The sequence below is a fragment of the Saccopteryx bilineata genome, chromosome 3 (assembly GCF_036850765.1).
Source record: "Saccopteryx bilineata isolate mSacBil1 chromosome 3, mSacBil1_pri_phased_curated, whole genome shotgun sequence".
Taxonomy (NCBI): domain Eukaryota; kingdom Metazoa; phylum Chordata; class Mammalia; order Chiroptera; family Emballonuridae; genus Saccopteryx; species Saccopteryx bilineata.
In genome coordinates, this window is record NC_089492.1 from 314,091,791 (window position 1) to 314,112,324 (window position 20,534).

At 50.8% G+C, this 20,534-nt stretch overlaps 2 protein-coding genes across 3 annotated transcripts; both read right to left on the reverse strand.

The window, feature by feature from the left end:
• Positions 1–7,966: 7,966 nt before the first annotated feature.
• Positions 7,967–12,592, reverse strand: APOC1 (apolipoprotein C1). 2 transcript variants are annotated; one of them, XM_066265331.1, is made up of 4 exons: positions 12,569–12,592; positions 11,113–11,191; positions 10,602–10,749; positions 7,967–8,174 (listed from the first exon to the last, which is right to left on the reverse strand). In XM_066265331.1, the coding sequence occupies exons 1-4, from the start codon at positions 12,569–12,571 to the stop codon at positions 8,114–8,116; spliced, it is 291 nt and encodes a 96-aa protein (XP_066121428.1). In that variant the 5' UTR covers positions 12,572–12,592; the 3' UTR covers positions 7,967–8,113. The 2 variants fall into 2 exon arrangements, with proteins under 2 accessions (XP_066121428.1, XP_066121429.1); XM_066265332.1 differs by lacking the exon at positions 12,569–12,592 and adding an exon at positions 11,328–11,477.
• A 2,279-nt stretch (positions 12,593–14,871) lies between these two features.
• Positions 14,872–18,084, reverse strand: APOE (apolipoprotein E). The gene is made up of 4 exons (XM_066271843.1): positions 17,945–18,084; positions 16,826–16,885; positions 16,067–16,244; positions 14,872–15,709 (listed from the first exon to the last, which is right to left on the reverse strand). The coding sequence occupies exons 2-4, from the start codon at positions 16,866–16,868 to the stop codon at positions 15,013–15,015; spliced, it is 918 nt and encodes a 305-aa protein (XP_066127940.1). The 5' UTR covers positions 16,869–16,885; positions 17,945–18,084; the 3' UTR covers positions 14,872–15,012.
• Between the last annotated feature and the right edge of the window lie 2,450 nt (positions 18,085–20,534).

Sequence of the window (20,534 nt, forward strand, 5' to 3'; positions counted from 1 at the left end):
CTTTGGCAGGGACTTCAGAGAAAGGGGCCCAGATGGCAGTGACAACCAGAGGTTATGCCCGCCCTTCCTGGCCTCTCCTTCCTGCCTTCCCAGCACCCTGCTGGCATGAGAGGGGAGGACAGAATGTTGTTCTGCCTCTTGTGCTGAACCTGGTTCAAATCTTGACTCCACCTCATGTGACAGCCCCACTCTTGGCCTCAATTTCCTGCTCTGTAAAATGGACCCACAATCCATACTTCAAGCAGGACATTGACTCAATGAAATGATATACAAGGAAAGGTGTTAACACGGAGCCTGGCAATAAAGGTGCTCACAGATCATAGCTGTTAATGATTATTTCTTTCATCTCTAATGTCTCTGGGTTATAGGGCCAGACACACCCTCACTGCGTGTCTTGGGAAAATACATCCCCTTCTCTGGGCCTCAGTGTTTCCATCTATAAAATGGAGATGGTAATAAGTACCTGCCTCACAGAGTCTGTGAGAAGGCTGAATGAGGCTGGGGACGGAGAGCTCTAGGTGCGTGTAGTAGGAGGGTGTCTACATCAGGTTGAGGCCCAAAGCTAGACAGAAATAAAATTAGTCTTTTTCTCCTGAAGGACCCAGTTATAAGCGAGGGCACATGACTTGGCTAGGTGAGCATGGGGCTGAAGTCCTTAGTCTAGGGTTGCCTGATAAAATGCAGGGTGCCCAGTAACATTGGAGTTTCATATAGATAATGCATTTTATTTCTAGCATAAGTATGTCCCATTCAGAATTTGGGGATTATACTAAAAATTGTTGTTTATCTGAAATTCAGATCTCACCAGTCATCCTGTATTTTTAGGCGGAAAATTTGATAACCCCACCTTGGCCACAATCTGAATGACCACACAGGACAGTCCTGACCCAGAATGCTGTCTATTTCAGTGGCCTCGGCAAGGGCTCTGCACACAGTAGGTGCTCAACAAATGTTCCTTGAAGTTTCTTACTAATAATCACCAGCAAAATAAAACCTCCTAGAGTTTCTGTTTGGATGATGAAAAACTTCCAGAAATGGATAGTGGTGGTGGTTGCACAATGTTGTGAATGTACTTAATGCCACTGAACTGTACACCCGAAAATGGTTAAGCCCTAGCTGAGCAGCTCAGTTGATTAGAGCATCATCCTACTATGCCAGGGTTACAGGCTCGATTCCTGGTCAGAGCCCATACAAGAGTCAACAAATGAGTGCATAAATAAGTGGAACAATAAACTGATGTCTCTCTCACCCCCTTATTCTCTCTCTCTCTCTAAAATCAATAAATTTTTAAAATATGGTTAAAATGGTAAATTTTTTCTTGTCAAGATTGTGTTGATTTAATCATCTGATATAATGGTAAATTTTATATTATGTATTTTACCATAATAATAATAATAATAATAAAGAGAAACTCACCATATATTGTATTATGAGAAGCAGCATGGTTTGGGGTTCAGAGTCTGGCTCCACATCTTTTTGGCTGTGTGACCTGGTGTAAGCTGCTTAACCTTTTTAAGCCTATTTCTTCCCGAATGGGAGTCTTGGACTGTCTGCCCCGGGAAGTGAAAGAGATTGTTTACATGAAGTATGAAGTGCTCTGAGCAGCGTCTGACACACCACCAAGGCGCTCAGGCAGAGCCAGCTGCTGTCTATTAAGCTCGCATTTCCTGAGCACCAGGCGCATGGGCAGGACTTGAGCACATCAACTCATTGAGTTACCTCACAACAGCCTTATGAAGTGGGCCTTTTTTTTTTTTTTTTTTTTGCATTTTTCTGAAGCTGGAAACAGGGAGAGACAGTCAGACAGACTCCCGCATGCGCCCGACCGGGATCCACCCGGCATGCCCACCAGGGGCGGTGCTCTGCCCACCAGGGGGCGACGCTCTGCCCACCAGGGGGCGATGCTCTGCCCATCCTGGGTGTTGCCATATTGCGACCAGAGCCACTCTAGCGCCTGAGGCAGAGGCCACAGAGCCATCCCCAGCGCCCGGGCCATCTTTGCTCCAATGGAGCCTTGGCTGCGGGAGGGGAAGAGAGAGACAGAGAGGAAAGCGCGGCGGAGGGGTGGAGAAGCAAATGGGCGCTTCTCCTGTGTGCCCTGGCCGGGAATCGAACCCGAGTCCTCTGCACGCTAGGCCGACGCTCTACCGCTGAGCCAACCGGCCAGGGCAAAGTGGGCCTTTTTTTAAAAAAAACTTTATTTATTTATTCATTTTAGAGAGGAGAGAGAGAGAGAAGGGAGGAGCAGAAAGCATCAACTCCCATATGTGCCTTGACCAGGCAAGCCCAGGGTTTTGAACCAGCGACCTCAGCATTCCAGGTCGAAGCTTTATCCACTGCGCCACCACAGGTCAGGCTGAAGTGGGCCTTTTTATCTTTCCCATTTTGCAGATGAGGAAACTGAGACTGGGGAGTGAGGGTAAGGCCACTTACCCCTAGCTTCTCAACCAGCTAGTGGTGAGTTTTAACCCAGCCATCCCATGCTATTTAGTCAAGTTGGAACAACCTCTGCCCCACTCCCCATCTGAAACTTAGAGGCAAGAAGGAGGTTGAAGCAGGGCAGGAGGAGGGCCTGTGGGGAGGTCTCTGACCCTGCCCCAGCCCCAAGGTCAGTGTGGGCTGTTTGCTGTTTGCTTCTTGCAATGTTTGCCCACCTCAGGGACAGGAACAGGCTGAAGGTTGTTCAGGGTGGACCTCAGAGGCAGCTCAACAACAACTGCGGGAGCTCTCTCCTCCCGCCCCACCTGCCTTTCCCTTCTCCCTCTTCTTCCCCCACAGGCTGCGTTTGTCCTGAACTCTAAGGGTCCCCAGGAGGCTTGCAACCAGGGGAGCAGTGGGCAGTGGCCCCTCCTCCTGGGCTCACCCCCTGAACCTGTCTCCAGGGCCCCTTTTCTCTGACTCTCCAGCGAGGCAACACAGCCCCCACGTAGGCTCTCCTGTTGCTTCTTCTATCCTAAGCCCTTCCTTGTTTCACTGTACCCTGCTGGGGTCCAGCCCCCAGGGGAGTCCAGGGGTCCCACAGGAAGAGACGGCCTCGGCGCCAATCGAGTGAGAGAGCCGAATTCTTTATTTTCTCTTTATTCTCTTGTTAGCATTTACTGTCAGGCATCTCTCCAATGGCTGGTCTAGCTTTCTTTTTATACACACACACTAAGTTACAATCACATGGTATTTTGAATACATTGATCAATCATTGTTTTTGTTTCACTATGGTTACATATTTCCAGGTAACAGTTAATTCATTTCTATAGGCTATAAATCAGGTGGTAAGTCATTCAAAGTACAGTTATAGAATAACTTGAACAGCAATAGCAATATTGGTACAAACTTCTAAAAGATCAGTACTAATTAATAACTCTACCTTACTGTTGTTGTGAGTCAGGGGCGCAGAGAGAGAGATCAGCAGACGAAATCATCAAGGACTAGCAAAGGACCACCACTCGCTCAGGCAAATGGCCCTGAGTTCATGCAGTGTTCTAATTTTATTCACAAGACTTCAAAAAGCTTGTTTACTGAGAAATTGGCATAACATCAAGAGTAACTTTTGCTTAAAGATACATAGAGTGCACCTGCAAGATAGCTTAGTAGCAACATAATATTAGAAGGCATTAATTGCTATTGCTTCTATGGATCCTATAACATTCCTCTCCTTATCTTAAGGGATAACCTTGGAAAATACAAAAATCTTATGAGAATGTTTTACTGAGAAAAGCCCAGCAACTGCCTTCAGTCACATAGACCTGTTTCAGTGACCCGCCTTCAAGTCACAAAACAATTCTCTTAGCAAAACATTCTTTTCTTGTTGGCTGTGTTCCCATTCAAGGCCTTGCAATGGGTTATTCCACTACACCTTACCTAAGATTCTATTGTCTAGTCAAATTTTATTTATTTACTATATTCATACACTAGTTAAGTTCTAACTTTATTCTTCTCAGAGTGTTCCACCACCTGCAGGTCAGGTATGCAAGAAGAAAGGAAAGTTTCTCTACTCTACCACATGAAAAGGCTAGGGAGGAAAAGTGATGAATTAAGTGAAGGCTGAAAGGTGCTCTGTGTATAGTTACTGTTTTCTACCTATTCATAAGTCACAATCTATTCTTTCTAACATGATTAATAAGAAGAAATTCTCCTACAAACTTAACCCTTTACGAGGAATATTATAGCCAGCCTCTTATGTTTATGAGCCCAGTTCAAGGGGCTTACAGGCTTTTCTGTGGAACTCACACCCTCTGTCTCATTTCCAAAGAAATTACTACAAATCTACAGGGAAAGCATGGTACTATTATCCCTGTGCCATAAATAATAGCACACACCCAGAAAAGGGGGGATATAAGGCCAGATTAATTCAAAAGATCAAAGGGGGAAGTATCGTTGTGCCTTTCCTCTGCGGTGACTTTGTCAACCAGCAGCTATTGGTCTTCTCTGCTGTGACCTCGTCAGACAGCAGTTGTGGATTTTCTTCTGCTGTGACCTTATCAGCCAGCAGTTGTTGATCGGCTCCCGAAAGTACCCAGCCTTAATAAACTTTCAGAAAAAGGGGAAAAAAAACCAAACAAAAAACAAAACAAAAAAAACACCCTGGCTGGATGGCTCAGTTGATTAGAGCATTGTCCCAATATGCAGAGGTTGAGGGTTCAATCCCCGGTTGGTCAGGACACATACGGGAACAGATTGATGTTCCTGTCTCTCTCTCTCTCCTTTCCTCCTTCTCTTTAAAATCAATCAACAAAAAATTTTTATATTTATTTATTTATTTAAATATTTTATTGATTGATTTTAGAGAGAAGAGAGAGAGAGAGAGAGAGAAAGGGAGGAGGAACGGGAAGCATCAACTGATAATTGCTTCTCCTATGTGCCCTGACTCAGCAAGCCCAGGGCCTCAAACCTTCTACCTCTGCATTCCAGGCCAATGCCCCATCCACTGTTTTACCACAGGTCAGGCAATAAATGAATTTTTTTTTAAATTTTTTATTTATTTATTTTTATTTTTTACAGAGACAGAGAGTGAGTCAGAGAGAGGGATAGACAGGGACAGACAGACAGAAACGGAGAGAGATGAGAAGCATCAATCATTAGTTTTTCATTGCGCGTTGCAACAACTAGTTGTTCATTGATTGCTTTCTCATATGTGCCTTGACTGCAGGCCTTCAGCAGATCGAGTAAACCCTTGCTGGAGCCAGCGACCTTGGGTTCAAGCTGGTGGGCTTTTCCTCAAACCAGATGAGCCCTCACTCAAGCTGGCGACCTCAGGGTCTCGAACCTGGGTCCTCTGCATCCCAGTCTGACGCTCTATCCACTGCGCCATGGCCTGGTCAGGCAATAAATGAAAATTTAAAAAGCCCTGGCCAGATAGCTTGGTTAGTCGGAGTGTTGTCCCAATACACAGAGGTGGTGGGTCCAATCCCCATTAGGGCACAAATAGAAACAGATTGATGTTTCTATCTCTCTCTCTCCCTTCCTCTTTCTCTAAAATTAATAAGTAAATTTAAAAAATAGTCAAAGAGCCTGACCAGGCGGTGGCACAGTGGATGGAGCGTTGGACTGGAACGTGGAGGACCCAGATTCGAAACCCTGAGGTCACCGGCTTAAGCATAAGCTCACCAGCTTGAGCGTGGTGTCTCTGGCTTGAGCGTGGGATCATAGACATGACCCCTTTGGCTTGAAGCCCAAGCTCACTAGCTTAAACCCAAGGTCACTGGCTTGAGCAAGGAGTCACTCACTCTGCTGTAGTCCCCTGGTCAAGGCACATATGAGAAAGCAGTCAATGAACAACTAAGGTGCTGCAATGAAGAATTGATGCTTCTCGGCCTGACCTGTGGTGGCGCAGTGGACAAAGCATCGACCTGGAAATGCTGAGGTCGCCGGTTTGAAACCCTGGGCTTGCCTGGTCAAGGCACATATGGGAGTTGATGCTTCCTGCTCCTCCCCCTTCTCTCTCTCTCTCTAAAAATCAATAAATAAAATATTTAAAAAAAAAAGAATTGATGCTTCTCAACTCTCTCCCTTTCTGTCTGTCCGTTCCTAGCTGTCCCTCTCTCTGACTCTCTCTCTGTCTTTGTTAAAAAAAAAAAAGAAAGAAAAAAAAGCCAAGAAAATACTATGTCAGTAATAATAAAAACAACTTAAAAATTAGTAATTGAAAAAAAAATTAGTAATTGTTTCATTAAAATGGTACAGAGGCCCTGTCTGGTTGGCTCAATGGTAGAAAGTCCGCCTGGCGTGCAGGAGTCCCGGGTTCGATTCCCGGCCAGGGCACACAGGAGAAGCACCCATCTGCTTCTCCACCCCTTCCCCTCTCCTTCCTCTCTTTCTCTTCCCCTCCAGCAGCCAAGGCTCCATTGGAGAAAAGTTGGCTTGGGCGCTGAGGATGGCTCCATGGCCTCTGCCTCAGGCACTAGAATGGGCCTGGGTGCAACAGAGCAACGCCCCAGATGGGCAGATCATTGTCCCCTGGTGGGCATGCCGGGTGGATCCCGGTCGGGCAGGAGTCTGACTGCCTTCCCATTTCCAACTTCAGAAAATACAAAAATGGTACAGAATATAGTGCAAGTTCTCATACAATTAACATCTAATGAGAGACCTGGGTACATTCCCATTTTCTGGGGGTGATGTAGGTGGGGTCTAGGGCCCGCGTGTGTGTGGCAGCCGGCTGTTCAGGGGAGAGGACAGTGAAAGGTGGACTGGGTAAGAAGGTGGCCCTGGGACCCCTATCTGGGTTAAAATCCTAGCTCTATTCACTTGTGGAGTTTGACATCATGTAAGTGATTTTAGCCTTCTGCGTCTCAGTTCCTTCCTCTGTAAGACGGGGTTAGTGATAGCATCTACCTCAAAGAAGTTTTGTAAAATTTTAATGTTTAGGTTTTTCATTTTCAGATTTAGAATACTTTTTTCACGAAATATTATTGAGCCTCTGCACGATGCCCAGGCCTGAGGATACGATGGTGACGGCAGCCACGACCCTGTTGTCCTGGCGCTCATAGTTCAGTAGGGGAGACACCCATCAGCAGACAGTGACAACTCAGACTGGGCAGGGTTGGGATATAGGTGTTTGACTCAGCCAGAGGGTAAAGGAGAGCTTCCTGGAGGTAGGGACATCGAGCTGAGACTTGGAGAGTTGGGACTGTGTGGAAATCTTTAATAGATTTTATTTATTTATTTTAGAGAGAGGAGAGAGAGAAAGAGAGAAGGGAGCAGGAAGCATCAACTCCTAGTTGCTTTGTAGTTGCTTTTTGTCTGTGCCTTGACTAAGCAAGCCCAGGGTTTTGAACTGGCAACCTCAGCATTCCAGGTTGATGTTTTATCCACTGAGCCACCACAGGTCAGGCAAGATTTATTTTATATATATATATATTTTATTTATTTTATTTTTCCAAAGCTGGAAACGGGGAGGCAGTCAGACAGACTCCCACATGCGCCTGACCGGGATCCACCTGGCATGCCCACCAGGGGGCAATGCTCTGCCCATCTGGGGAGTTGCTCTGTTGCAACCAGAGCCATTCTAGCGCCTGAGGCAGAGGCCATGGAGCCATCCTCAGCGCCCAGGCCAACTTTGCTCCAGTGGAGCCTTGGCTGCGGGAGGAGAAGAGAGAAACAGAGAGGAAGGAGAGGGGGAGGGGTGGAGAAGCAGATGGGCGCCTCTCCTGTGTGCCCTGGCCGGGAATCGAACCTGGGACTCCTGCACGCCAGGCCGACGCTCTACCCCTGAGCCATCCGGCCAGGGCCTATAATATTTTTATTTTATTGATTTTAGAGAGAGAGGGAAAAAAACATTGATTTGTAATTCTACTTATTTATGTATTCATTGGTTGATTCTTTTATGTGCCCTGACTGGGGATCGAACCCTTGACATATCGAGACAATAGCTAGACAACTGACCTACCTGGCCAGGGCCTTGCCTCTCTTTTTCAGAAATGCACCCCCCATACTATCCCATAACCCCAGCCCCACATGAAAGAAGCACTCAGAATTCTCTATAGGATTTTTATTGGCGGTGGTGGGGGGAGATATAGAGCATAACAGAGGAAGTCCTTGGCACAGAGGTCGGGGGTGTGGGGAATTTCAGAGCCCCCTCCTGGGGCACAGCCACAGAGGAAAGGGGCAGCCTTCCTTGTGTTCAGGAGAAGGTAGTTTTGAATTTCTCCTTTGCTTTGCTGACTGTGTCTGAAAACCAGTTCCTGTAGGGAAAGACGGGGCAGAGGGTGTCACTGTGATTTTGTCTCCCCTGGGATGCCCAAATCCTGCTCAGGGTTCCCCCCATCTGTGGGATAAGGAGGCGCCGTGGGCTGGGTGTCCCAATTTCTGTGCCTCAATGTCCCAGATGCACCAGAGCTCCTTTGCTTTGGCCTGGCTTTCAAGGCCTGCCTTCTCGTGCTACCAACCCTTTCTCTAAGCCTTCTCATGCCCCGGTTGCCCCTATTCATTCAAGGGTACTTTCCAGAACCCTTGCCCTTGCAGGCTGTTCCCGAGCAGAGAGCACAGGGAACAGAGCGCTACACCTCCTTGATTGCATGTCTTCCGGCCTCACGACCCTTGAACTCAGACTCACAGGGGACATTCTTCCCAAATTCCTCAGCCTGGCTGGATGTTCCTAATCACCAGGATTTCAGTTTAAAGGGTTATCTCTTCAGAAAAGACCCAGTCAACATGTCTGCCAAAGCCCCTCCTGACCCCCGCTTATCTTCTCAGTGTTTAGCTCTATCTGGGCTAATCTGGAAATTTACTGATTTATTGTCTGTTCTCCCTCCCTACCGTCACTCTGCCTCCCAGAAGGTCAGATCTCTGTGGGCTGAGCCTTCATCTTGTTTATCACTATGATTCCCCACATTGCAACAGCTCCTGGCACTTAGCAGATGCTCAATAAATATTTGTTCAAGAATAAATGATTCTCTAACTCACCAAACGGAGCCAATGTTGGTTAAATCCTGTGTTGAGCATTTGCAATGTTCCAGGCGCTATGCAAGTGCTGTACTTGACTTCCTCTCAGAATCAACCATTTTACAGATAAGGAAACTGAGGCTAGTGATTACACAGGGGGAGTAGTGAGTCTTTGCCAGCCTATAATCCCAGGCCTGTCCAACCCCCAAGAGTGGGTCCTTCATCACCACCCAGGACTGTTTCTACAGTGTGGTTGGTTGGGGGAGTCAGGAAACCTGGCCTCCAAGTCTGAGCACTCTGAGATCCAGCTATGTGACCACAGGGATTTTGTGGGTTTCTCAGTCAATACACCCCAGCCATGCCTGGCCTGTGTTGACGTAGAGAACAGAGCGTCGACCTGGAATGCTGAGGTCTTTGGTTCGAAACCCAGGGCTTGCCCAGTCAAGACACATACGGTCCTGACCAGGCAGTGGCACAGTGGATAGAGCGTCGGACTGGGATGCGGAGGACCTAGGTTCGAGACCCCGAGGTCGCCAGCTTGAGTGCGGGCTCATCTGGTTTGAGCAAAGCTCACCAGCTTGGACCCAAGGTTGCTGGCTTGAGCAAGGGGTTACTCGGTCTGCTGAAGGCCCACGGTCAAGGCACATATGAGAAAGCAATCAATGAACAACTAAGGTGTCGCAATGAAAAACTGATGATTGATGCTTCTCATCTCTCTCCATTCCTGTCTCTCTGTCCCTATCTATCCCTCTCTCTGACTCTCGCTCTGTCTCTGTAAAAAAAAACACAAAACACATACGAGCAGTAATTATGAGTTGATGCTCCCTGCTCCTCCCGTCTCTCTCTCTCTCTCTCCTATCTCTAAAAATCAAGATATAAAATCTTTTTTTTTTTTTTTTTTTTTTTTTTTACAGAGACAGAGAGAGAGTCAGAGTGAGGGATAGACAGGGATAGACAGACAGGAATGGAGAGATGAGAAGCATCAATCAGTTTTTCATTGATTGCTTTCTCATATGTGCCTTGACCATGGGCCTTCAGCAGACCGAGTAACCCCTTGCTTGAGCCAGCGACCTTGGGTCCAAGCTGGTGAATTTTTGCTCAAACCAGATGGGCCCACGCTCAAGCTGGCGACCTCCGGGTCTCGAATCTGGGTCTTCTGCATCGCAGTCCAACGCTCTATCCACTGCGCCACCGCCTGGTCAGGCTAGAGATATAAAATCTTTTTTTTTTTTTTTTTGTTTTTTTTTGCATTTTTCTGAAGCTAGAAACAGGGAGAGACAGTCAGACAGACTCCCGCATGCGCCCGACCGGGATCCACCCGGCACGCCCACCAGGGGGCGACGCTCTGCCCACCAGGGGGCGATGCTCTGCCCATCCTGGGCGTCGCCATGTTGCGACCCTCCTGGGTGTCGCCATGTTGCGACCAGAGCCACTCTAGCGCCTGGGGCAGAGGCCACAGAGCCATCCCCAGCGCCCGGGCCATCTTTGCTCCAATGGAGCCTTGGCTGCGGGAGGGGAAGAGAGAGACAGAGAGGAAGGCGCGGCGGAGGGGTGGAGAAGCAAATGGGCGCTTCTCCTGTGTGCCCTGGCCGGGAATCGAACCTGGGTCCTCCGCACGCTAGGCCGACGCTCTACCGCTGAGCCAACCGGCCAGGGCTGAGATATAAAATCTTAAAAAAAAAAAAAAAAAGCACCCAGCCCTCCCATGCCCTGGGAAGGGTCCTAACCAGGTCTTCGCAGGAAGTTCGCTCTGTTTGATGTAGTCAATTGCTGTCCGGAACTTCTGTCCCACGTTGCTTCCAAACTCCTTCAGCTTGTCTGGGATGCTCTCTAGGGTGCTGGCCGCGTCTGGGGCCGCCCGGGCTGGAACCGGGCCTATCCAGAAGATGCGCAAAAGTGCAACAATTTCAGTATTGGGAGCCCTTTGGATGAGCTTCCGGGGTGAAAAAGGAGGCCCTTGGATGTGATTCTTGGGGATCATGGCCTTAGAAGGGGTGGGAGAGGGTACTGGAGCCACCAGATGGAGCTCAAGCTGCTGAGTATTGCCACCTGCTGGACTACCTTGGAGAGAACCTTGAGAACCCACCTGGCTGGGTGGCAGTGAGGGTGGTCAGTGGGCAATAGGGGAACAAGGGCACAGGAGGGGGCCCAGAGCTCTCAGGGGTGCTCTAAGATTGGACCCCAGCTTCATGCTCCCAAATCCAAACTCCCAGATTCTCCTATCCCACCCGCTTTTACCTTCCAAGACCATCAACAGAGCCACCACCAGGACCGGGAGCGACAGGATAAGCCTCATGGCTGGGCTGGTTGGGGCACTCTGGAGGCAGAGGTAGAGGTGGAAGTGGTCAGTGGCACCCCTCCCCCCTCCCCCAAGGTTCCTCCACCCCCTTTTTTGTGCTCTTGCTATGTATAGAAGGTCCCTCTGGGCACCCCTCTGGGCACCGAGCACCAACCTGAATCAGTTGCTGAACAGCAAGTCCTAGCTTGCCCTGGCCTGGCCTGGCCTTTATCTGCTGGGGCAGAGGCGGGGCAATCTTGCCCCTCCCCCGAGGCTCCCCTGGAGCCTGCGCTCTGTGCCTAGCCACCTTATCCTGTCCACCCCTGGCTGGCCGGGGTGGGGATCAGGTGGAGCATAGGCAAATCCCTTAGCTGGAAGCCTCTTGCTGTTCATTCCCCTTATCTCAGAATCTGACTATTGGGGACCTCAGCTTGGGCCACTGACCCCTCCCATCCTGTACCAGGAGTCTTTCGGTAATTTATTGTTAGTAACTTAGTTCACATTGTGTCCCCAGGTGACCTCTTCCATCCCTTCCTCCTTCTTAGCAGGCCTGTTCAACTCAAACAACTTTTTTTTTTTTTGAAGCTGGAAACGAGGAGAGACAGTCAGAAAGACTCCTGCATCCGCCCAACCGGGATCCACCTGGCACGCCCACCATGGGTGACGCTCTGCCCACCAGGGGGCGATGCTCTGCCCCTCTGGGGCGTCGCTCTGCCGCGACCAGAGCCACTCTAGCACCTGGGGCAGAGGCCAAGGAGCCATCCCCAGTGCCCGGGCCATCTTTGCTCTAATGGAGCCTTGGCTGCGGGAGGGGAAGAGAGGGACAGAGAGGAAGGAGGGGGGGGGGTGGAGAAGCAAATGGGCGCTTCTCCTATGTGTCCTGGCCGGAAATCGAACCCGGGTTCCCCGCACGCCAGGCTGACGCTCTACCGCTGAGCCAACCGGCCAGGGCCTTTTTTTTTTTTTTTTTAATTGATTGATCTTAGAGACACAGAGGGAGGAAGAGAGAGAGAAGCATTCAATTGTTGTTCTACCTAGTTATGTGTTCATTGGTCCCTTCCCGTTTGTGCTCTGACTGGGTATCAAACCCACCACCTTGGTGTTACAGGATGATGCTCCTACCCACTGAACTAACCAGCCAGGGCTCAAACAACTCTTATTCTGTGCCCATGGGGACCCCTCACACTCCCTCTACGCTCACTCTCAGACTAGCCCTTCAAGCCCCCACCTCCTTGCAGCAGGCAGCATCTCGGCCTCTCTGGATGCTCTCTGGAGTCTTAACTTCACAGTTCTCAACCCCCCTTTTAGGGAGGGGTTTATCAGCCTGTCTAAACCACAGAACCTCATGAGCAAGGCTCCCCGCATGTGCCCCTCCATGCAGTCCGCTACGCCCCCACACCCTTCCATTGCCCTTACCATTGTTCAAGCCCCCAGAGTCCCTGTAAACACGCCATCTGCTCTTCTTCACCCTCTTGGGCCCTCCTGGTGCCAAGCTGCCCCTCCCAGCACCATATCCGCCCCCAGGGGCTGGAGTCCAATGCTTCTTGCCTCTTCCTCCTCTTCCTCCTACGCTGCCTTTGACCGCCAGTGACCCCTGGCAGCTCAGGGGAGGGTAGCCCCAGGCCCCAGACTCTAGGTTGGCTGGCCTCATGCCCCACACCCACGTGTTAGTCCCGGGTTAAGCGGGGATGGTTGTGAAAGAGAGGTACAGACCAGACCCTGGCAGGATTGCAACACCCCTCGGGCCAGCTCAGCAGCTTCCAGTCTGCCAGCCCCTAGCTGTCTTCCCGGACCTCTGCCTTCCCCGTGAGCCCAGTGCTCTCCCAACATCCACCCGAATGTCTGCTCCCCTCCTTTTCCTGCCCCACAAGAAGAGAACAAGTTTGCTTTTGCAGTTTCATCCTCACCTCAACTATAGGGGTTTTCGGTTACAGACAGGGAAATTGAGGGTTCAGCCAAGAACATTCAAAGGCTCACTGAGGAGTTGGGTGTGGGGGTGCTCTTGGTTCCCCCCTTTGTCAGACTCCAGGCTGCCTCTCCAGATCACTGCTGGGGGCAGTCTCCGCCCCAAGCACCCCCTGCCAGCCTGTTTCCTGAAGTTCTTTCAAACCAGCCCTTGTCCCACCTCTTAGAACTGACTGGGACTACAATGAAGTAAGTGGACGGTCTCTAATCAGACGTTGTCTTTGTGCATAAGAATTCAAAATTCATCTTTTCAAGTGGAAGACATGGCTGATGTTCCCTCCCTCATTGCCATCTGGGGACACTGAGGCTCTGAGAGGGTTCAGCAGGAACTAGACCCTCTGCCTCTGAGCCTACTGGCTCTTCCCCTCCTCACTCAGCCCTTGGTGAGTCAAGAAACTCCGGACCCCTGCAGTGACACAAGCTCAAGCCCTGGCCTGTCCCCTGTCCCCTTTGGTGGGAGCCCTGCTCTGCTGCTCCTGAGAACTGAGGGGTGGGGAGAGGACAGTACCTATGGCTCCATGAGTGGCTTTTTTTTTTTTTTTTTTTTTAATTTTATTTATTCATTTTTAGAGAGGAGAGGGAGAGAGAGAAACAGAGAGAGAAGGGGGGAGGAGCTGGAAGCATCAACTCCCACATGTGCCCTGACCAGGCAAGCCCAGGGTTTCGAACCGACAACCTCAGCATTTCCAGGTCAACGCCCCATCCACTGCGCCACCACAGGTCAGGCCTCCATGAGTGGCTTTAACCCTCACCCCTCTATCAACTCGCAACTTAGTCTCCCAGCCCTGCCTGGACTCCAGGGGGCTGTGCAGATTCTCACGAGAGGTTCCTTCCCCTTCTCTCTCCAGCCAGGACCCTGCGACAGGAGAGAAGGAAGGAAAAGGAGGGTAGGGGACAAGGAGGCACTGCTCAGAGTGAAGGGACTTGTGAACCCTGAGGCAAAGAGATAGGCAGAGGGCTCAAATGTGACAGAGTGGCAGAGGGGACAAACCCTTGTGGAGGAGGAAAAGACAAAGAAGTTGGGCTGGGCAAGAGAAACCAGAGGGAGGGGAGATGAAGATAGAGGCGGAGAACAGGCGGCCAGAGAAATGGAGCCTCCTGGTAGGAGCAGGCAGACAGGCCAGGGGAGGGAAGGAGGCAGGATCAGGTATGATGGATGGAGAGAGTGGAGAGAAGAATGAGAGGGAAAGGATAAAAGCAGCATAATGGCCGTGGTCCCCGGTCTTTTCAGTCCCCGCAACTCCATGAAGCTGGGCTCAGAGAGGTTGATTTCACCTAGGTAGGGGCAACTGCAGGATTTAACCAAAGGGTGGGTTTGTTCTAGAACCATGTTTCAGGGAAAGGAAGAAGAGGCACAGGAGAGTGAGCAGCAGAGAGAAGCAGAGACAATGAAAGGTGAAAATCTCAGAAAGGGACAAAAGGAAGTAGAGACAGAGAGTTAAAAGAGTCGAGACAGCTTGGTTGGTTAGTGAGTTGTCCTGATATGCAAAGGTTGCAGGTTCGATGCTTGGTCAGGGCACATGCAAGAATCAGTCAATGAATGCATAAATAAGTGGAACAACAAATCAATGTTTCTTTCTCTTTCTCCCTTCCTCTCTCTCTAAAATCCATAAATAGTTAAAAGAGAGAGAGAGAGAGAGAGAGAGAGAGAAACAGACATACACACAGTCAGCAGGGACAGGACTGAGAACCATACTTGGGGAAGGAGAAACTGAGGCTGCAGCTGTGAGAAATCACACTCAGACCCTACTTGCTGCTGTGAAGCTTGCTGAACCTTTATTACATCAGGGCCCACCAGAGGGACAGCTGAGACAGGAACAGGGCCCTGTAAGCTAGGGGAGGCATGAGGGCATAGGGTGACGGGAGTGGGGTACTCCAGGCTGCATGGCCGGCACTCATTGACTCTCCTTGGGCACCGCAGTGGGGCTGACCCCGAGGGTGGACTGCATCTTCTCCACCAGCCCTGCCCACTGGCGCTGCATGTCTTGCACCAGAGGCTCGAACCAGTTCTTGAGGCGGGCTTGGAAGGCCTCCGCCTGCAGGCGCATCTGGTTGGTCTGCTCCTCCACCTTGGCCTTCAACTCCTCCACCTGATCGTGCATGTCGTCCAGGCGGTCGCGCGCCCGGCTGCCCATCAACTCCAGCTTCCCACGCAGCTGCTGGCCCCAGGCCTCGGCCCGCTCCCGCAGCGGCTGGGTGGCCCGCAGGTGGCCCTGCTCCATCAGCGGCAGGAGGCGCTCGCGTATGACGCCCACCCCGCGCTCCGCGCCCTCGCGCGCCCCGGCTTGGTAGATGGCCAGGCGCTTCTGCAGGTCTTCGGCGTCGCGCAGCAGCCTCTTGCGCAGCTTGCGCAGCTGGGAGGCCAGGCGGCTGCGAATGTCATCGATGTTCTGGCCCAGCATGTTCTGTGCCTCGCTGCGGTACTGTGCCAGGCGGGTGCGCACGTCCTCCATGTCCGACTCCAGCCGGGCCTGCGCAGCCTGCAGCTCCTTGGACAGGCGGGCGTGCGTCTCCTGGGTCACGGGGCCCAGCTGCTCCTCCAGCTCCGCCTTGTAGGCCTTCACCTCCTTCATGGTCTCCTCCATCAGCATTCTGCAGGCAGAGAGGGCAGGAAGGAGTGTGTGCGTGGAGAGAGAAAAGGGTGGGGAGGGCAAGATGGGGACAGGGACAGAAAGATCCAACAGACAGAGAGGCCAAGAGGAGGAGACTGAGACAGACAGGAGCAGAGATGAGCAGCGGACTAGAATGATATTGGGAGATGGAAAGGAACATGCCAGAGACAGGAAGAGCTGAGAAAGAATCAGAGGGAGGTAAAGCCAGGAGTTCAAAATAGAAAGAGGAAGCAAGAAATGAACAGACCCCCTAAGACTTCCAGATCAGTGGAAGCTGAGCGACTGGAGGAACTGCCCATCTGCAGGGTCAGGGGCCAGTGTGGATGGGGACACTCACGTCAGTTCCTCGGTGACCTGGGTGCTGAGCAGCTCCTCCTGCACCTTGTTAGACAGCGTCTGCACCCATTGCAGGTAATCCCAGAAGCGGCCCAGCGCCTGCTCCCAGGGCTGGTTGGACTGCCTCAAGCCTGGCTCCTGCCCCAGAGTCACGTCCTCCGCCACATCGGCCTGACATCCTGTGTGGAGCAAGTTCATGGCCGTCAGAGTCCTCTGCTCTCTCCATGCACACAGTAGGTGCTTCACAAATGCTTTCATGTGCTTCTTTAGAGCACTGGTGGGCAGGGAGAGGGTGGAAGGGCTGCTCACCACCCTCTCCCTGCGACACACAGCACCAGTAGGCCGGGCTGCTGGAGAAGGTGCAGTTTACCTTGGGCAAGAGCCCCCCACTCCTGCAGTGCCCAAGGAGAATCAATGTGTTTCATCACTTGACAAGCATTTACTGAGTGTCTATGTGTGCTCCATGCTGCAGTGATGGAGAACAGATGTAATCACAGCTGACTTAAGTATTGCTCACTACCTGTCTGATAACAATGCATTAAAAACTGTTATAACCCCCATTTTAAAGATGGGAAAACTGAGGCCCTGAGAGCTAACAGTTGCTCAGAGCCAGAGAATGTCAGAAGAGGCCTCAGACCTGGGCCTCCTCTGGAGGAGACAGACTAGCAGAAGAAGGGATGCAGGGATGGAAGGGATCGGGAGGTACAGGTAAGGATAGGAGGAGGAGGGGCAGGGAACCGGAGCAACCCCCACCCCATACCTGCGAGGAGTGTGACCACCAACACAGCCCACAGAACCTTCATCTTCAGTGCCCGTCAGTCTGGGGGAAGAGAAACTGTCACTCAATAGCCTGTGGGGACCTGACTTGTGGTGGCGCAGTGGATAAAGCCTCGACCTGGAACACAGGTCACCATTTGAAACCCTGGTCAAGGCATATATGGGAGTTGATGCTTCCTGCTCCTCCCCCCCCTTCTCTCTCTCTTTCTCCTCTCTAAAATGAATTTTAAAAAGAGAGCCAGTGTAGACTCCTCTCCTCACTTAGCCCCAGATCTGCAACATCCTAACTAATCACATCACAAACATTTACTTAGCAGCCCTTCCACTAACTCCCTCATTGTCTTCTCCTATCTTTTCATCCCCAGGTCGGCCTTCCTGCCAAAATTCCATGCCCTCTTCCAGGGTTCAAATTCCACTCACCCATCCTCCCCGAGTTCCCTGTGAGCCCCAATTGTGTGTTCTAAATTCCAAGCTTGCATTCCTCGCTTTACCTGCACAATTTAAGTTCCACCTTCACATCTGATTGCCATCTTCCACATATTAGCTAATTTAACCCTCATTTAAAAGTCAGCCAGGCCTGTGGTGGCGCAGTGGATAAAGCAGCAACCAGGAATGCTGAGGTTGTCAGTTCAAAGCCCTGGACTTGCCTGGTCAAGGCACATATGGGAGTTGATGCTTCCTGCTCCTCCCCCCTTTCTTTCTCTCCTCTCTATAATGGATAACTAAAATAAAAAATAAAAAATAAAAAATCGAAGTCCTCCTCAGTCAATGCCCTAGCGTCCCGTCACCAGCCCTGAGCCTCCAGTTAATGGTGAGCACCAGCAGATGCTCAATAAATGGGTGACAATTCCTGGGCTCTTGCTGTGGCTCATCTGCTTATTCCATAGGTCCAGATGCTCCCTCACCCCCATCTTCTAGCCCTTCTAGATGAGAAGGATGTCCTTGTGCCACCCACCCCCCATTCCCCCAAGGTCCAGTCCCCAGCCTCATTTTCAGCTCCTGCTTTTGTTCTGGCTCAGGCATAGGACAGTCACCTCCTCCTCCCCACCTCGTCCCCCATAGAGACCCTGGGCTGGTCTCTGTGCCCCCTTCTGCTTCTCACCGGCTCCTGGGCTACCAGTCCTTCACCTCCGCTCTGGCTGAGTAGGACTCAGGGATTCCAGACTCCTCCAATTATAGGGCTCCCCCTGCCCCGCCCACTCCTCCAGGGCTGGGGCTAGGCCAGCCCCCAGTCACGAGGTGGGCTGGTCCCCCCTTCACACAGCAGGGAGGGGGAAGGAGGTGGGGCTTGGAGGCCCTATGACGCCCCTAGCCCCCATGTGGGGAGATGACATCTCACCCAGTAACTTGGGCACCCTCCACTATCCTGTGGTTTGGGTATGTTAGGGGAAGAAGCAAGGCAGCCACTGTAAAATCGGGGGAGGGGGCTGGGGGCCTGAAATCTGGGGTCAGAGGAAGGAGGGGGCTGGGGGCATGGGTACCCGGGTCTGAGGGAGGGGGGAAATGAGATGGGGGAGGTGGGGACAGTAATACATCTGCTAAAAGCCTAGGCTTTGGGAATTAAAGCTGGATCTTTTTTTATTTTACTGGTCTGAGAGAGAGAAGCATTGATTTATTGTTCTACTTATTTATACATTCACTGGTTGATTCTTGTCTTCAAAAATATTTTTTGCCTGACCTGTGGTGGCGCAGTGGATAAAGCATCGACCTGGAACGCTGAGATCACTGGTTCAAAACCCTGGGCTTGCCTGGTCAAGGCACATATGGGAGTTGATGCTTCCTGCTCCTCTCCCCTTTCTCTCTCCCCTCTAAAATGAATAAATAAATATAAAAATTAAAAAAATAAAAATATTAATTTTTAAAATTTTATTCACTTTAGAGAGAGAAGGGGGAGGAGCAGGAAGCAGCAACTCCCACATGTGCCTTGACCAGGGAAGCCCAGAGTTTTGAACCTGCAACCTCAGCATTCCAGGTTGACACTTGATCCACTGTGCCACCACAGGTCAGGCTATTATTAATTTTTTAGAATTGATTTTAGAGAAAGGGCCAGAAACATTGATCTGTTCCTGTATGTGCCCTGGCTGGGGATCAAACCCATAATCTTGGTGTATGAGGATGACACTGACTGAACTACCCTGCCAAGATGAAACCTCAGTCTTAGCCTTGGCTCCCTCTTTGGCTGTGATCTGGGCTCAGGTGAGTGCTCCTCTAAGGCACTGTCCGCATCTACGAATTGGATGGAAATCCAGCACAAGCATTGTGGATTCCAGGAGCTGCCTGAATATCATGCCTTCCACAGGGCTAGGAGCAGTTGTGTTGCCTGGGTAGGACTAGAGACTCTGGAACCAAACTGCCCATCTGGAATCTGGCCTGTCAGCTGCCATCTGTGTAACCTTGGGCAAATGACCAAGCCTCTCTGAACATCCCGTTTCTCTGTCCACAAAATTGGGAAAATAGCTGGACTTACACCACTGTTCAGTGATGCAAGAAGCCACAGTAAGCCCTTACTTAACCTCATCGATAGATGGTCCTTGGAACTGGGGCAAAATGTTTAACAAAACCAACTATACCAGGGGCTAATTGATATAAACAAGAAAGAGTAAAGCCCTGGCCGAGTAGCTCAGTTGGTTCGAGTCCCCTCCAAGGTTTTGGGTTCGTTTCCCGTCAGGACACATACAAAACTCAACCAACGGATGCATAAAATAGTGGAACAAATTGACGTCTCTTCTTTCTTCTAAAATCAACAAAAATTAAAGTTTCTATACCATCTCACCATTATAAGGGAAATGACAAAATGTTACTCAAGAACCTGCTATAGCCTGACCAGGCGGTGGCGCACTGGACAGAGCATCGGCCTGGGACGCAGAGGACCCAGGTTTGAAACCCTGAGGTCGCCAGCTTGAGTGCGGGCTCATCTGGTTTGAGCAAAAGCCCACCAACTTGAACCCAAGGTCGCTGGCTCCACCAAGGGGTTATTCGGTCTGCTGAAGGCCCGCGGTCAAGGCTCATATGAGAAAGCAATCAATGAAAAACTAATGATTGATGCTTATTTCTCTCTGTTCCTGTCTGTCCCTGTCTATCCCTCTCTGTCTCTGTAAAAAATAAAAAAAAAAACACCCCCATACCTGCTGTAGTCTATGTATTAAGTACTGAAAACATTCTTGGCACACAATGAGTCCTATATTAGCTCTGCTGATTGGCTTTAATGACCCACCTCCCTAGCAGCTGTTACATGAATCCAGCTGTTGTTTCACAAGGTTCAGAGTCGAGGTGGATGGTCAGGCCACACAGAGAGAACTGGAGCTTGGGTTGGATTCCACAGGGTCAGGGGAGGCCACCAAATGCCTGGTCCCAGGAAGGGGGCCTCAACACCAGCCAGGCCTGTTTGCTTTGGTCTCAGAAGGTGCCGATAGGGAGGTGTTGCGGTTTCTCCAAGCAATAAAGGTTCATTTCTGCCCAGCAGCCTCCCTCCCCAGATCGTGGTATTTGTGGAGGTGACAGGATTTCAGTTCCCATCTGGAGGAGTCAGGGGTGTTCACTTGAGCCCTCAATGGCCAACCGATCCCTCCTCCCTCCAAGCATCAGATACCTGAGGCACCAGTGCCCCAACCTCCACCCCTCCATCCTGACCCTTCACCCCAGCCCAGGAGCCCTAAACTTATGCCATTTTTCCATTAGGCAGATTCTGAAGT

Bases quoted from the DNA above. Each gene is read 5' to 3' on its own strand.
- APOC1 (XM_066265331.1), bottom strand. The intron at 10,750-11,112 runs GTAAAAGCGGGT...TCTTCTGGATAG, and splicing joins TCTGTTGATGGTCTTGGAAG to GCCCGGTTCCAGCCCGGGCG. The intron at 8,175-10,601 runs GTTAGGACCCTT...CTTTCCCTACAG, and splicing joins GAACTTCCTGCGAAGACCTG to GAACTGGTTTTCAGACACAG.
- APOE (XM_066271843.1), bottom strand. From the start codon at position 16,868: ATGAAGGTTCTGTGGGCTGTGTTGGTGGTCACACTCCTCGCAG. The intron at 16,245-16,825 runs GTATGGGGTGGG...TGCTCCACACAG, and splicing joins GGTGGTCACACTCCTCGCAG to GATGTCAGGCCGATGTGGCG. The intron at 15,710-16,066 runs GTGAGTGTCCCC...CTCTGCCTGCAG, and splicing joins CAGGTCACCGAGGAACTGAC to AATGCTGATGGAGGAGACCA.